We start from the raw sequence: 17,205 nt of genomic DNA, 5'->3' as shown, positions 1-17,205 counted from the left end.
CTCGACACCCCTGGGGGACCCTCTCCTCGACACCCCTGGGGGACCCTCTCCTCGACACCCCTGGGGGACCGAGGGTTCAGTACCCCTGGGGAACCATCTACTCGGTACCCTTGGGGGACCCTCTCCTCGACACCCCTGGGGGACCCTCTCCTCGACACCCCTGGGGGACCGAGGGTTCAGTACCCCTGGGGAACCATCTACTCGGTACCCTTGGGGGACCCTCTACTCGGTACCCCTGGGGACAGAGGGTTCAGTACCCCTGGGGAACCATCTACTCGGTACCCCTGGGGGACCCTCTACTCGGTTCCCCTGGGGGACCGAGGGTTCGGAACCCCTGGGAGACACTCTACTCAGTACCCCTGGGGGACTGAGAGGATGGTACCCTGGGGGTCCGGGGGTTCGGTACCCCTGGGGGTCCGATACTCCTCGGGGGACCCTCTACTCGGTACCCCTGGGGGAACCATCTACTCCTACTCGGTACCCCTAGGGGTCCTAGGCTTCGGTACCCCTGGGGGATCCTCAACTCTGTACCCCTGGAGGACCCTCTACTTGGTACACCTGGGGGACCTAGGGTTCAGTACCCCTGGGGTACCTAGGGTTTGGTACCCCAGGGGAACCGTGTGTGTATTCGGTAAGTTAGTATAAGCATATAGGCGTATTTACAAGCCCCTTGCGCCAATTTTGCATCACTTTTCCCATGTTAAAAGAGATGCAAAAGTGGCGCAAGGGGCGTGTAAATCTGCCCCATAGTATTTTGTGCCAAAAGTGTATCCTACCAGGACAAAACCTATACAAGAGTTACGAAGACACCTTTGTACTTGGCCAAAACTGTGTCAGTGGTGCTTGGCAGCCTAATTGTGCGCCAGCGCTAGGAAGAAAGGATAATGGCATATATTAATAGATAAGGTACTTTCCAGCTCTTTCTTTGTCTTGCAACTTAGGACAACAGCTTTGGGTTCTACGCTGCGTTGTGGGACAGTTTTGAAAATTTGTACCTTGGTATTTAGCCACACTCATATATAAACAACAAGTAAGTATCTCCTGAAACAAAGGAATAGTTTTCTCTCTAATGTTGTGAAAACCAAGAAAGCTGTCCGGAGATTTCCATTACTGAATGAGCAAGCACTTAAATACTGAAAGAATTGAAATGTGAATAAAAGGAACTGAAAATGTAAATGAATTTTTAATAAACTGAACAGAATATTTCATAATGCATTGCAGGAGGATTGGGGCAACATGTAAGAGGGTGAGAAACACGTTCTAGAAGGATGTGCCTGTAATAGAGCCTGTAGTTCATAAGAGAAGCCAGCTGGTGGCAATACTGGCTTACTAACATTTCTATAAATAGTGGAGAATTCTGAGAAAAATTCCAAAAATAACTTAGAGCCTCATTTATGGGGTACTGGCGTAGGGCAGTACCTCAAGTATTCTTGCTGTGCTGCCCTATGCCAATGTAAAAGGGCAGGAATGCACAGTATGTATGAAATGACTATGGAAACGCACTCTATGCCGGCATCAACAAGTCCCTACTCCAGAAACTGAAGGCAATACAGAACATCGCAGCCAGACTCGTCCTCGGCATTCCCCGACACAACACATCAGTCAACACCTACGAAGTCTCCACTGGCTCCCCGTGGAGAAAAGAGTCACTTTCAGAATCCTCACTCACGCCTACAAATGCCTACACAACAAGAGACCCAAATACCTCAACACCAGAATCAACTTCCACATACCCAAAAGAAACCTCTGATCTTCCAACCTCGCACTGGCCGAAACCCCACGCATCCACAGAGCAGGCGGAACATCCTCCTCTCACATTGCAGCCAAGACTTGGAACGAGCTACCGGCAGACATCAGATGCGCCCCCGCCCTGAACACCTTCAGGAAGACACTCGAGACTTGGCTCTTCAGCTAAACAGATCTGTAGCACCCCCCCCCCCCTACTCAGCGCCTTGAGACCCTCACGGGTGAGGAGTGAGGAGCACGCTTACAATTCCCTGATGGATTTATACACCTGCATTAATCATTTTCTGGGAATTTGAGAGGGCTGGTCCTGCTAATATTCTGCCCTTACAAAGGAAAACAAGCATTGGCAAAGCCAGGTATCGTTTCTGACACCTATTGGATTTGCCAATTGTTTCTGCCATGCTGCACACAATTCTGGATGCTGTGCACCATGGCTAATGAACAGTAAAAAATATTACAAAAAGCCCACATAGCTAGCTGTGTCATATTACAGCTGTCACAACCCCCCCCCCCCCCCAAAAAAAAAAGTTTCGCGGTCGGGGAGTAAGGCAGGTGAGAAAAACAACATGAAGAGAGGAACACTGAGGACAGGTAAGCAATGGGGATGCGCAGGGAAAGAGTAAAATGGAGGGTTTGGGTGGTGAAAGCACGGGTGGCACAGGAAGCAAATGGAGACTGAGTAACGTGGTGAATGAAAGCAGACAAGAGAAAGCACAACATGGAGTTTAGAAAAGCCCACGGGTGAGAAATCATTGCAGAGTTTGGGGAGAAACAAGAACGGGCAAGCCCATCACAGCGAAGGAGGAGATGAGGGGGACAGGGGGGAGAAGGAGATGAGGGAGACAGCTGGAAAACACACATACTCTCAAGGAGTGGTTAAACAAACATAACAAGCATGGGCAAAGCCAAAAGTTCTAACCTATGCATGAGCTACTGGCTTTACCAATGTGTTAAGCCATGTTGTACACCAGTGTGGCTGCTGTTCAGCATTGCTAAAGGTTTGTGGCATACAGGAGAGAGGCGAGTGAAGTGGCACAGAGCAGAGTTTTGTAGAGTGGCAAAGAGTACCGTGGATTAAAGAGAAGTGATGCGGAGTAGAGTGTCATGAAGGGGCATAGAGTTGCGCAGCATGGAGTTGAGTACATTTCCGTAGAGTGGATTAAAGTGCCAGAGCGAGTGGCACAGAGTGGAGTTGTCATGCATATAGTAGCGTGGCATAGAGTGGAGTGACGCAGAGTAGAGGGTCGTAGAGTGTTGTGGCGGGTCCTAGAGTGTCGGGGTGAAGCAGAATGGATAGAGTAGATTAAAGTGTCGTAGGGTGGAGTAAATTGGAGGGACAGATAGTGGAGTAGAGTGGGACAGAGTGGAGTATAGTGGCGTAGAGTGTGAAAGAGTGGAGTGACATACAGTGGGGGGTATAGAGTGTTGGTGGGCAGAGTGGAGTAAAGTACTGAAGACTAAAGTGTCTTAGAGTGGAGTGCCATGCCGTGGAGTGGCCAGATGACTGACAGGCATCAACCATAAGATTCTTTTGGTGATATTTCAGCAGCATTCACTAAACATTGGTAAGTTTGCTTGGAATAGACATAAGGATTGGCTTGTTGTTGCTCGTTTGAAGTTGTTCTAATCTTGGCAACTGCGGCCTGTGGACGCTTATTAAGATTCGATGTAGGTTGATGAATGCTCAGCCTATTTGAATGAGCATTTCCCATTACTTTGCACAGGTACAGGTTTTGTTAACACTGGACATAACACATTGAACATAACCTTCTGACATTTTACACAAGGTAACAACATCTCACACTCAGTGAGTTGATTAAAGTTGAACCTAGACACTGAGAAATGCACTTGGAGAATCTTTGTGCAATCATAACGGTCATCACATTTTGTGTGTCGAGTGAAATAAAAGGGTCAGGCTTGGGGCCAGCTATGATGCAAGGACGTGGACTAAAAGAAAACTAATACCGTTAAACATGGTCACTATAAAGCGCTCTGGCATGGTCTTTAGATTACGTCAGCTTTACCCAAATCAGAAACATATACACTGTAGAAGAAGAGTTACACCTCAGAGGCTTCACTTGTATATTTATTTCAAGAACAACCAACATCAAAGCACAGGTTGCACAGCAAATACACTGTAGACAAGCATTGAAAATGCAATAGGTCTCGCAGCATTAGAGTTAGTGCTTTTAGAATTGTTTATGGGTTTTTTTTGTAAATCTTTAGCATTTTTGTTTCCTGTAGCCAATGCTAAAGAATTTCAAAAAAAAAAAGCCATAAACATTTTTAAAAGCTCTGAAATGCAGTCTGAAATGCTGGATATATATTCAGTACAGATACACTATATTGTTAATGAAGACATAGGATATAATATGTTGTACTGTATACACACAATTAGATGGGAACGTGCTGTGTGTGTCAGCGATTGAAAGAGACTGCACTCAGAGTTGCTGTGCGCATCAGCGAAAAGATTGCAGAGTATCACATCACACAGTTGTTCCTTTTCTATTACTTTTGTTAGTTTGTATTCATTAAAAGGCAGCATCAATTAGTGGAATAAAAGCGTGTTGCCTTTCTGTGAGTAATGTTGAGAGGTCCCCTCTGAGGTCGTTACGGATAATAACGGCAGCTTTCGGCCCTGCGTGTTGCCTTCCCTGGACACTTAAGTAGCTGGCTATGAGATTGTTGGTAACCGAGCAAATGAAAGGCGTTTGTGCACAGCCCTGGGAGTTGTCACAAACACACCTCTCCTCCCCCCAGCCTACCTCTCCCGACACCACACCCCCTCACACCACCGTGTTGATATGCAGGTAGAGGAGAGAAGCACTGAAGTGAAGCTTTCCAAACTGGGCAAACTGGTTTTGACGGTCCCGGGACAGTGTCAGAGTGGGTAAAAGAGGAACAAGATGTGGCGTGGTGCAGCCTTGCTTCTGCAAGATTAAAAGAAGTCGCACAGGCAATGACTCGTAACGTTTTTGTCACGAAATGAACTAAACAAAATAGAAAATACATCTCAGTCGCTAGATTTAAAACACGGACTTCATGCAAGTATTTATTTATTTGATCGTTTTTTATAGCGCAAACTTGACGGGTATCAGAGCGCTTTATAAATTTGCAGAGAGCAGCACAGTGATAGAAACAAAGTCATATATGAAGAAGAAAAATACAGGATATAGCACTTAGCACCCATAGAAGAGAGGGTGCGATTTACAATGTTCAAGAGCAGAGGGGATAACTCAATAAAAGCCAAAAAACGTGTGTCTGGTCACAGAAAGCAAGCTAGACGCAGCTGGGACATCGGACTGCCGAAAGGCTTATTTTTTGTTGGGACTGTAGCTCCAGCAAGAGACTTACAATGACAGTCAAATGCTATTGTTTATATACTTGCAATAAATAGTTTCTTTTGGTATAGCGCCTCGTACCACACAAATGATGCTTGTAACCACTGTAATTAACAGTTATTGTAATTATTATCCAGTGTTATGGCACTCACTTTACCAACCCTCAAAAGCCCGGAAGCTTGAGTTGCCCAGACCTGGATTTGTACTTGTGGCTAACAGAACAGCAACTGGTTCAGCCATGAACTTTCAACTCACTGAGCCATTCTGCCCACTACTTCAGATGTGTGCTATATTGTGCAACTCTGGGTGTATACATTTACCTGTGTTTTTAACTTGTTAAATAAAAAAAGGTGTACTTCAAAAATAATGATTTTAATAGTTTTAGGTGTAAAAATGAATTGGATACTAATGGTGGGAGCAAATTAGATACACGCATTGTGTATTCTAATACATTACGTTTCAATACTACAAATGGTCAAGTTTGGAGTTTTGCTTACTTTTTTCTGTTCATGTCGAAAGTTGGATGTCCCACCCCTTGTCATTCAATGCTTGGTTTCCTCAGGGCTAAGGTAAAATGTGTACTGAATATATGGGAGAGGTGTGGTGCAGCGGCCAGAGCGGCTGACTCCGGAGCACAGGGCTCACGGTTTGTTCACCAGCAGCAGCTCAGCATCTTGTGACTCTGGGAATAGCTCACTAAATCTCCCTGACCGCCCCCAGCGCTTTGAAACCCTTAAAAGGGCGATATGTTTGTGCTTTATAAATAGGAATTGTTATTATTACCTGTGACTGGGTAGCATTCTTATACTGGCGTCAGGCGGCATGCACATGGAACTCCATTTTGTTCCATCACATTTAAAATTTTGCACAATTGACAAATTCAAATGGATAAAACCCTGCAGATACACCTCTATCTCAAATATCTTCGGATGCTCATGAGTATCGGAACTGGGGAGGGTTTCCTTTGTGCCCAGCCATGGACAGCAATTTACCAACATGCCAGGGTTAGCGCAAGTGACATCACATGTTATGTGACCCTGAATAACATCGTAAGGCTGACTCCTTGTCTCGTCTTTAGCCCCTCAAAAAGCCACATACTTGCTGTTGGGGTCTCCGGAATGAGCAAGGTCCAAACTGGTTTACTTTCTGTTCAGCTGCTGCCTTTACGACGGATGAGACCATGTGTAGCAAGGACATCGACTGCGATTTAACAAGGAAAAGGGGGGCATCAGCAGGAAGGAATGTTTAGGAGGAGAACAAGGAGGACGGCCGATATACGGGCTGGCGATTGGGGAGGGGGAGCTGAGGCTGCTCCTCCAGGCACAGCAGGGAGCGAGAGATAAGGGGGTGGGGGGGAGGCAAGGAGCAACACAACGTCGTTGGATGTCCAAATGGGGGCGGGGTGAAGGGGCCAGGCAAGCGAGAAGAGGAGGATGCCCAATGGGGCAAGAATAGGACATTGGGCGAGATAGATCGAGGCTGCCACGGTGCGCACAAGGGCATGTGCGTCGGGTTAGGCCCCTAATAAAGTGCCGTGGCCAGGGGAGGTGTTGAAGCAGCGCGAGGGGGCAGGGATGCGAGGAGGAAGTCCTGGGAGGGGGGAGCCCGGGCGGGGCCGCATCTCTACCAAGTTAGCCGAGGGGACTGGTGGGGGTGGAGAAGGGGGTTGCTGAGGCCAGAGTACGGAGAGCGATGCGGGGGTGATAGTTTGTTTGTTGGTTTTGGTAGCGCGGACTTTGCAGTGGTTTGGCGGGGCGCGTCTCGATGGGAGCATTAAGGATGCGTGAGGAGAAAATTATAGGTGAAGGAAGGCAACGTTGAGTTGCGTGAATGAATAGTGACAATGGTGAGCAGCAAAAATACATGAAGTAGCAATCGGTACATTATAGGAGGAAAAGTGATATGTGTGCAGGTTTCAGAAGCGTACAAAGTGCAGGTAGAGGTACAATACTGCAATAAATGGCAGACACTTCAGAACAAAAATAGTGTAAATGAAATGGGCACCGCAATAAATTAAAACTAGTCAGTCACAACACGGGTAAAGTGTGGGCTGTAGTATTTCGCAACAGATTCGGGGAATGGAATTCACGGAACGTGTCACACAAAGATGCGCGATTATAGTAGGCTGGGTTGTGACTCGTACGAGTGGTATTGTACAGGGTCTGCGTTCACTCGAACAGAAAGAACGCTGCGGTCTTAAAGGTCTGATGCCTCGTGGTAGAGGAACAGTGGGGTCTCCTCTCACTTAGTGAGGTCTTGAATGTGTTTTAAAGTGGGCGGCAGAGCTCTTTAAGACTACCAATTTTCGCAGAAATCTTGCAATCTCATAGTCCTGTTTCACCCGTTTCAGACGTCGAGAGTGTGAACATGTTTAGAAATAAGCCTCCGCGCTGAAAGTAGAAACAAGGTCACAGCAAGATTAAGGGATTTGTCCAAAATCACGGGATGTTCAGCCAACGCTAGGACTCAGCTAGCGGCAGGCAGGCAGGGGAGGAGGGGGGAGGAGAGTAGGGGAGGCACGGCCTAGCGGCCGTGCAATCAAGTAGTGAGGGGGCGGAGCTGGGGGAGGCTGTGGAAGAGAGTAGGCAAGGCGACACGGCGGGAGGGGGCGGAGCGGGTAAACAAAGACGGACATGCACGCGCCCGTGACTTTTAAGGTCAATGCGCATGCGCATAAGCTTAATGCGCATGCGCATTGACCTTAAAAGTCACGGGCACTGCAAGGAATCGCCACGATTCCTTGCAGTGTGGATAAAGAGTGGATAACTCGCAATACTCTCGCCTTGCTCGATGCGCATGCGCATCGACAGGCGAGACCTAAAAATACAAGGTTATAATGTGTATTAATAAAAAAGGGGAACATTTGTATCGCATCCGCTGCCGGAGCAACAGGTAGCTTCTGTACATTTAAGGGGTTATTAATTAAACACAACGCACTGCCCTGGTGAGATACTGAATCACCATATGAAAGATATATGTAGCAACATGAAAGGGCAGTTCCTAATAATATACAGGACCAAAAGGTTCCAATAGTTACAATTGCCCACAGAGCTGTTGTTTGTATTCAAATTATTTTATTGTCATTAATATAAAAAGATCATAGAGACAAGTGCATACTTCAATGCATAGGACAACAAATATATTTTATATAGTGTCAGCCCAGAAACATAGAAAACAGTAAAATAGATACACCCACCAATCACTCATTCTACCAATCACAAACTCACTTCCATACCAATGCAACCATAAAAAATTCAAACACCTCAAAAACTCTCAACAACCAGACAGAAACAAGCATTTGCAATGCAATAGGTCTCGCAGTTGTGAGTTTGAGCTATTGGCATTGTAAATGGCAATGCCTTTTATTTTCTGAAGACACACCTGCATCCGGCGGCCCGAGCGCCCCACGACCTTGTTTTTAACCCAATATGAAGCGCATTGAGTTCATGGTGCTCGCCATGAATTCCTTAAATAAGGGCAGGGGCGCGAGATGGCGGAAGAGCACACCCTGCGGCCCCATGTTTGGGCTGCCCCACTACCCTCCTGCGCACTTTCTCTGCCGGGATCCCTACGTGGTCTCTGGAGAGCAGGGTATCTGTTTAGATCCAAGTTCTAAATTTAGCCCCGATTGCCTGTTGTCCCCTCCCGCCCACATCCTCCCGCTGTTGTGCTGTTTGTTCGGTCACTCCCAGGCCTCGTGCGAGGGGAAGGGGCTGCTAGTGGGAGGTCAAGGAGGGGTGCAAGACTACTCTGGCTCCTGGAGCACGACCCTCACCTGCTGCAAAGATGGAGGTAAAGTGCATTTTCCTCTTTAAAATGTATGATGTCGGCCCTTAACTTAAAGCATGCGATCTGGTGTCACAGAGCAGATCGGCAATACTTGTGTTTATTTCGTCGACACAAACTCACTGTCTTTGAGAATAGTTTACATCTCGAACTTATTCAAGTTATCAGCATCCGAAGGATGAAAGGCTGAGCCAGCGCTACTGAGATTTACTCAGAACCTGAGCTAATTGCAAGTTACTTTTGAGTGAGGAAAACGTCTATAGTGCCTACCATAAGCGGATTTAACTCTATGCGCTGAAGTGCATTAGCGTACGCGTAGAAGGGTGTGGGCTGCTGCGGGTAGGGTGACCACACGGCCCCACTTTTTATTTCCAGGGCTTTGCTTTTACAAGATAAAGTGCAGCGCTTGTGAAAGAGCTCTGAGCCAAGCTAAATTATGTTAAAGAGTCTTCAAAGTTAAAAATAAAAATTGAGGCGGGCAAGCCACCTTGTGCCGATCAAAATAAAGGCTGACCGCCGTACTTACTGATTAAACGCAGCATCGCGATGTGCAGAGCTGGAAGTGCTTGATATGAATGTAACAATTTAAAAACGAGTAGAGGCAAGCCACCGACCTAATTAAGCAAGACGGCTGCTATCCATCGAATATTCTGTCGTTTATCACATGATGCTTCAGTGCCATGACTTGGAAGGACTGCTGGAAACTCTCTGGAACCGTGTTCAGGAAATAAAACGTACTCATTAAAAATAAAACTCTTGTTGCTCAAAGAGAGGACAGTCAGAGGAGGAGGAGAAGAAAGAACCAGTGATCGGGAGAGTGCCGCCACGCTGCCCGCGGCGACCCGGAAGCTCTTGGCCGGCCGGCCAATCCGCTCGCGGCCGACCGGAAGTCCCGCCTCCCCAGGTCCGCGAGCTGCCGGCGCATGGAGCGCCCTGCCGTCCGGTGTAGCCCGGGTCCCCAGGAGGGGGCCGGGGAGAAGGAGGAGTGTGGCGCCTGTTGCGGGGCTCCTCTGACCTGAGGGAGCCCCGATTTAGATGGAGACGCGCCGTGAGGAGCCCCGCCGGAAGAGCGCAGTTGGTGAGTGGGGCCCAGGGCTGATGTAAAGTGCGTGCGTGCCTGTTTGTATGCGTGGGGGGGGGAGTGTGTGCGTGTGTGCGCGAGGGAACGTGTGTGCACATGCGTGACTGTGTGTGATTGAGAGAGAATGCGAGGTAGCGGATAGTGTGCCTGTATGTGTGCCTGTATGGGTGCTGTATGCCTGCGTATGCATGCGCGCGCCTGTGTGTGTGTGTGCGTGCGTGCATGCAGAGAGGTGGGGGCTGCCTGTGTGTGAGCAAGGGCTTTGCGCATGCGCAGCGGCTTTGCGCATGCGCAGATACCAGACGCTCGCTCCCGAGGTCAAATCCGACCCTGAAAACGCTCGTAACACTTTGGTGTCCACTCTCCTGAAAACGGATCACATTAGTTGTCGAGCTGACAGCATTCATGCTTCGCATGAATGCTAACGTCAGCTCGACCTAAAAAGCGCCGACGCTCGTTTCGGAACGGTGCCACAATGTGGAATTCCTTCAACAGGGCGCCAGTAGTTCATGTAAATAGGGTCCATACACTCTTCAAGATGTCCAGGTAACTTAATTTACAACATATTCATAAGTTCTGGGCAGCCAACAGCCTGTCAGAAAAGGACTTTTTCACGAAGCCTCAGCCAAAGGAGTGGTTGGTGGGCGGCCTCACAATATGGATTAGAATAATTTCGACCGTGAGAAAATCAGGAAAAACTGTGCTGTATGTTCAGAGGACAAGCATTCGAAAGATGTATAAATTTGCGACCTTCAATGCACACGTAACATGGAGTTAAGAAATTCAATAGATGTGCCCTCTTTTAATTAGACAGGCGGGGCATATTCAAGCATCGGGGTGAAAACTCCAGCCGGTGCAGTCACAATGGAGATGGAAACATATGGTCTCCGCACAATTCTCTCACGAAGTGGATAAGAGCGTCCGGATATCACGACAGACGAATCTGCCTTCTGGCCAACGGGAACATCATATGAAAGAACCAGCAAGAATTTGCAAGAAAATCCCACTGTTCATTGAGGCACCAAATCAGTTATTTTGTTGCAGTGCTGTCTGACCGCATTCTGATTGGGACATCAGATTTCTATTGCACCTATACTCCCGTTTGCATATTTTGGACCCCTTTCCTTTCAGGATACGGTAAAAATAAAGCACACTCACCAGAGTCAGCAGTCTCTACTTTCTCCTACTCAGCCAGTGAGTGGCCCTGGGTAAGTTGCAGTCGCCTTGAGGCGGGCTGTGGACGTCTGAAGACATCGCAAGACCCTGCTGCAGGGTTCAATGATGGTTAAAGTTATCTCGCACAATGCACAGACCCGGAAGGGGAAACAGTGTTTACAATGAGGTTTTTACCTCGTTGTGCCTTTACCACACATTTTTTAGCATGCATATTTTTACCAGGGGGGTGGGGTAGGAGTTCTCCCCCCCACAAATACATTGTTTTTATATCTAAAAGCAATGCGTGGTATTGGAATGCGCTGTAAATGCATATTCACTGTAAAAACATGCGTGCTAAAAAATGCGTGGCAAAGGCATACAATGTATTTACATGCATTGTACTATCGTACAACCACCCAGAAGACGCTAAGTGAAAGCAGTTTTGTGGTAGAGAAACAGCATAGCAGGATAGGCTAGGACCTTCTGCTCAACAAAGCAAAATGGGCACGTCTATTCAATTTAAAAACAAAATCTAGTCACGAGTTACTGTAGAAAATCAAAAGAATAGCGTGCTTTTGGCTTATAGTGGCTCTAGCATTGCTTCCTGTGTAATTGGCATCACATCTGGATGATCAGGTCAATTGGGATGTGTTGATTTTTTTTCTTGCTATCATCTGGTATTTCTCGCAAGAAATACAAAAATATTAAATTGTGTGAAGTTTCAAGCATATAATCTAGGGGTTTCCTGAATACTTTGAATGTGGTCTCATTTGTGATCAATTAATGACTAAGCAAGGTTTGCATTTGTATAACAAGGGGAGAGGATGTGGCATAACGGTCAGAGCTGCCAACTTAAAAGCCGAGTCTCGGTCGGAGGCTTCATCATGAGACTCTGGGCAAATCGAAATCTATCCGTGCCATAAAAAATAAATTGCCTGTCTGTAATGCAACTAGTGCTCCGATACCTTTAGGACGGGTGTGCGCTTTAGAAAAGCAGCACCCTATGATGGTGTAAGAGGAACGAGGCATGTAGGGACGGGGGAGGGAGCAGCAACAGCGAGAGGAGTGTGATTGAGGGACGGGAGAAGAAAGAATGTGAAGTGGGGTGGTAGTACAATTTGAAATTCATGCAAGCGCTGTGTATGAAGCAGCAGGATGGATATGTAAAAGTACCCCAATCACTTCAGGAGCAGCAGATAGGCACAGATTAAGTTGAATCAATCTGTGCTTGGTCCCTGCTCCACGGCAAGCATCAGAAGTGACGATTCAGTAGCACAAGCAATGCACATGCTTCGAAAAAGACGAGTGATGCGGAAGCAGACAAATGGTGAGCAACGGGTGGGGTTCAAGCTCTTTTTGGCTATACAAGTATCTCGCAAGGGAGACGCAAGCTCTCCTAGGCTCGACCCTAACAAGCATTTGCAATGCAATAGGTCAAATATTTTGAGCAATTGGTGTTTCAAATGCTAAGTTTGTTTTGATTGCTTAAAAATATTCCAGCAGTAGTACAAGTAATAGTAAATTAAATTGTACTTATTAAGGGATAGGTGCAGTACCAAAGGCTGCTATTACACATCCCTGTGGAGCTTTGAAGGGACCTCAATTAGCCACATACCTTTAATGGAATTATAAAAGAGAAAGATTGCTGCTAAGCGCAAGTTTTTGGTTTTATTGGAAGTGAGATTTTTGTCAGTTTGCATTTTAAAAATGCATCATTGGTTTTTTTTGTTTTGTTTGTGAAATAAAACTAAATTAATAAATCAAGAATGGTGCATTTTGAGAACTCAAGCTCACAAAAATTTCACTTCTAAGAAAAACAAATGGAAACTTATGTTCAGCTTTAATTTATCTGTTTATAATATGGAGCAGTAACGAGTGCGAGCATTTTAATGTATGTTTTTGCAGACTTTGTGGTATGTGGCGCATTAACTTTATATGTTGAAAGCTAAAGAGTGCCGTGCCATTAATGGTAGAAAATTAAATAAATAGAAAATAAAGGCGGGTGGCCACCATGTTGAAAGTGAAAAATCAACAATGATGTAAAGGTAGCTGCTTATCTTTCTTTATGTACTTTATTACCAACCATGGCGCGCCGCTTTTAACTTTTCACGTTTAAAGCTAAAGTACGGTGCGTCGTGATTGCTACAAAAGTAAATAAATAGAAATTAAATGCGGTGGCCCCACTTTTTTTCTATTTATTTACTTTTGTGGCAATAGAAGCACGCCACGCTTTAGCTTTAAACCTATGAACCTAAATTGTGTTGTGCCACGAATGGTAATAAAGTATTTAAATTATACAAAAAAGGTAAAGCCCGTTTCTATGTGCCATTATCAGTACAAAACTAAATAAATATAAAGGAATGGCAAGGGGCTGCCACTTTAAAGGGAAAGCCAACAATTTTGTAAACGCGACCGGGTGGCTTTTTATATTTATTAAATTTATTACCATTTGCACCACGCCGTGCTTTCTCTTTATATATTTAAAGCTAAAGCGCTGCATGCCGCAATTGCTACAAAAGTAAATAAATAGAAAAGAAAGTCGGCGGCTGCATGTTTTTTTTCTATTTATTTACTTTTTTTAGCAATTACATTTTCATAAGAAAATAATAAGAGCAGGAGTTGGAAAAGGCAGCTGCAGCACAAAGAGAGAGCATATCGAAAGAGAGAGCATATCGAAAGAGAGGGCATATCAAGGAAGTGCGGTCGGAAGGGGCTATCGTGCCTACAACTCCAGCTACGTTTAACCCCTCCCACGCTCATTACGAGCTGAGCTCGTCACGGACGTTAGAACGCTCACACGCGGGGATAATTCCCCTGCTGTGCTGAGCGTTCTATTGAAACAGACGTGACCGTGACCAGCTCAACTCGTCATGAGCACACGAGAACTGTGGCTCATGACGAGCTCGTCATGAGCACTGAGGCGCTGTGCGCGCCCCCCCTCCCCAGCACAGCAGGGGAATCGGGCCAGCAGCGAAGGGGTTAACAGGTCATTAAAAAAATTGTACTGAGAAATTATAAACAAAATATTATAAAGTAAAGTCACATGTGAAAGAGGCTGTCCTTTTGGGAGGTCACAACTGAAGAGAAGGAGGTACTAATGAGGTAGAAGAAGGGACTGTAAAAAGGAATAAACCAATGAAACATAAACAATTGTAAAAGACACCGAAAGGAGCCAATAAAATACATGGGTGGAACGTAGGTGGAGCTTAAAGACCATATCCTGAATACAGCATGTCTCGAAGAGACAGTGCAAGCACTGTTTAGGTGGGACCTACAAAGGTGCACCTGAAAAAGCTAATTGTAATGTGTCCATGCTCCAGAGGAAGAGCAATCACAAAAAAAAGGAAAGTCCACACATGCTAATGAATAAGAAGCAACTGACAAAATACGAGTGACAAAGCCAAGCAATAGGTGGCCTTAAGCTTAAGCCTACTTTAAGCTAACAATACTACTCGCAACAGACAGCCGATGCCCTCTCTAAAAGACCGGGTCCTATCCTCTTTTTAGGGCTCGCACCCTGCGTTGCACTGCGTAGCCGTGCTTCGCAGCGCGAGCGCATTTTGTAATCGAAAAACGGGGTTTGTGAGCTGCCCTAGGAATATCACACGCTTATGCGTGTGCTTTTCCTTCTGTGGCCAACTATTAGCCTTTGCGTGTGTCTTTTAATGAAAGACTGCACGCAATAGGCCACAGGTAGGCGCATTGCTCCGCCCATGGCCTATTTGTGTCTATTACGCGCTTGGTGCGCGTAATAGACATCAATAGGCCGTCACGTGTGTCGCAGTGGCGCGCTCGCACCACTCGCAGGCTTGTTTTAATTCGCTGCTCGCCCGACTTTCACCTTTTGGTTTATAAACGCGTTTATATTTTGACAGCGCTGCACGCTTTAACAACAGTGGCCGCACACCTTTCTTTTTGTCGGACTAAGCAGGCAATGGTGGCCGCGCGCTTTTCTTTTCAAAATATTCACCTTGCCCCATGTGCACCTCTGCTGAAACTTGGCAATTTGTAACAAATGTTTTTTTTTCTACTCCGCACGCTTTAACAATAGCGGCTGCACGCTTTCCGTTTCTTTGTATTAATCAGAGGATTACCACAGCTTAAGGAGGAGTCCTCAAACGCCACAGAGGATGCCTCTCCCCACTCTCCTACAGGGCAGCCGACACTGCAGCCGACACTGCTTCAGAGCAGCGATGAAGCTGCTCAGCATGGCATAGCCAGATTGCATTATGTAAGGGATCTTTAAATATAGCAGGGCTTCAAAAACAGTGCTTTCTTCCTGCTGCCGCAATTAACTATGCTAAAAAGGATAAACATTGATTTTCTTGGTGACCTTGAGAAATGACATTAGCATTGAAAACAGCAACAAAGGTGCCATTTTGTGCCACGTACATCTCTTATTCATTCTTCTCAGGTTCCTGGTTGACCTTGTATAAAGTTTAAATATGAATTCATTTTCTTTCTTACACAAAACCTTGGGTATTATATTTTTGCTTCCAAACAGTGAAACTATCGATTTTAAAACAGAATCTTTTTTCCCCTTCGTACTGTGTTTGTATTCATACATCCACTACAATCCAAACCAAAACACATAGATATAAGACATTATCAGTTACAACCCCAATAGCTCTAACTCTTACAAATGCGAGCCCTATTGCAGTGGAGTAGTGTGGCTCACTGGTTAGAGGCGGCAGGCCTGAGAGCAGAAGTCAGCCCGGGACCAGGGTTCAATTCCTGACGCGGCAGGGTCGTGGACCTTGGTCAGCGGACTCGATAATTCTCGCTTCGGTGCTTACTCTAATCAGGGGTTCCACTCGGCAACTCTGGGCATTAGCTTGCCTAATCTCCACAACGGCCCCACCAATTCCGGGGATGCCTGGCTCCACCTTGGGGACTCCCAGCAAGGGACCATCCCACAGGGAAAGCCAGGACGGGTTCCCCAGAGTTATACAGCGCCGGGACGCCCTGTTGCTGGGGCAGCTGTGCGCTTTACAAGTATACTACATTTACATTTACATTACAAATGCTTGTTCTTATTGCCAATTTCATCGGCTCTGTTGCTCACGGAGATGCCCTTCAAGACTCAGACTCCTTTCTGCTGTAACCAATTTACGGAATCCCCAATTAGTTTTACAACAACCACACTACTCGCCACATTTGTCTGATTTCCCCTTTTCCAGAAATGTATTAGGCTGGCAACTTAATCACTGGCTCAGAAACCCTGCCTACGACACTGCTGCTTGCAACCTAAAGTCGTGACCGTTCCCCTCTTCCAACCAACTCCATTCTCCTGCAGCGTTGCAGTCCATCTGACTATATGCTACTCAGTGAAGACTGAGAGCTACTTTACTTTTGACTGAACAACCGCAGCTCGCGCATATGTTCAATGTGGGGCCTCCTCCCACCACCCTCCAGCGGCCTATAATTTTCCTATTAGTGACTCGCTGACCCACTCACTGGCCCTTCCAGCTTCCCACTTTGCTTCCCTAACACATTATGTCCTTTTCGAGCTTCGGTCCGCGGGTGCCACACTCACACATGTCCGCACTTGACTCTCACGGGGTTCTCGAAGACCTCCAGGCAGACGGGGCACGTGAACCGGGAAAGTGGGTCGACAGGTAACGAGCCAAATGCACCTTCCTGCTGCTGTCTGCCTAACTCCATCGCCATCATCATACACTTCCGCAAAAGCCGCTGACGTCAACGGTGACAACCCGAAGTCCCGCCCACTTTCCACACCTAAAACCCAATCGCTGCACTGCGCATCCTGTGCTGCGTGACGTCACAACCAGGAACTTATTACCATAAATTAGGGTGGCGACTGGCGGGGTGGGCCTGGCTTAAAAAGCATACAGGTTGAGCTCATCCCTTCGGTTCACCGACCGCTGCCACGCTGAAGATAATATCCATATGATGGCGCTCACGTAACCAGCTGGACTAAAAAACACCAACGCGGAAAGTGGAGTCTCTCAATGACAGTCCAAAGCCGTTCATTTGTTCGGGCAGCTTTTTCTCAGGAGTCGTCTCGTAAAAATGCTCCAGGTGAATGGATTGTTGGAAGGATCGTTACACGGAATGTCCTATATTTGTGTGTGA

General features: G+C 46.6%; 1 protein-coding gene across 1 annotated transcript in view; it reads right to left on the bottom strand.

The window, feature by feature from the left end:
• Positions 1-16,817, bottom strand: part of RNF114 (ring finger protein 114) — a 127,085-nt gene extending 110,268 nt beyond the window's left edge. Inside the window, exon 1 of the mRNA XM_078652026.1 lies at positions 16,646-16,817. Within this exon, the coding sequence (XP_078508152.1) occupies positions 16,646-16,785 (140 nt within the window). The 5' untranslated portion in view covers positions 16,786-16,817. The remainder of the gene's footprint in view (positions 1-16,645) is intronic.
• Between the last annotated feature and the right edge of the window lie 388 nt (positions 16,818-17,205).

The sequence above is a fragment of the Lissotriton helveticus genome, chromosome 7 (genome assembly GCF_964261635.1).
Source record: "Lissotriton helveticus chromosome 7, aLisHel1.1, whole genome shotgun sequence".
NCBI lineage: Eukaryota > Metazoa > Chordata > Amphibia > Caudata > Salamandridae > Lissotriton > Lissotriton helveticus.
This window is presented reverse-complemented; position numbering and strand designations above follow the sequence as displayed.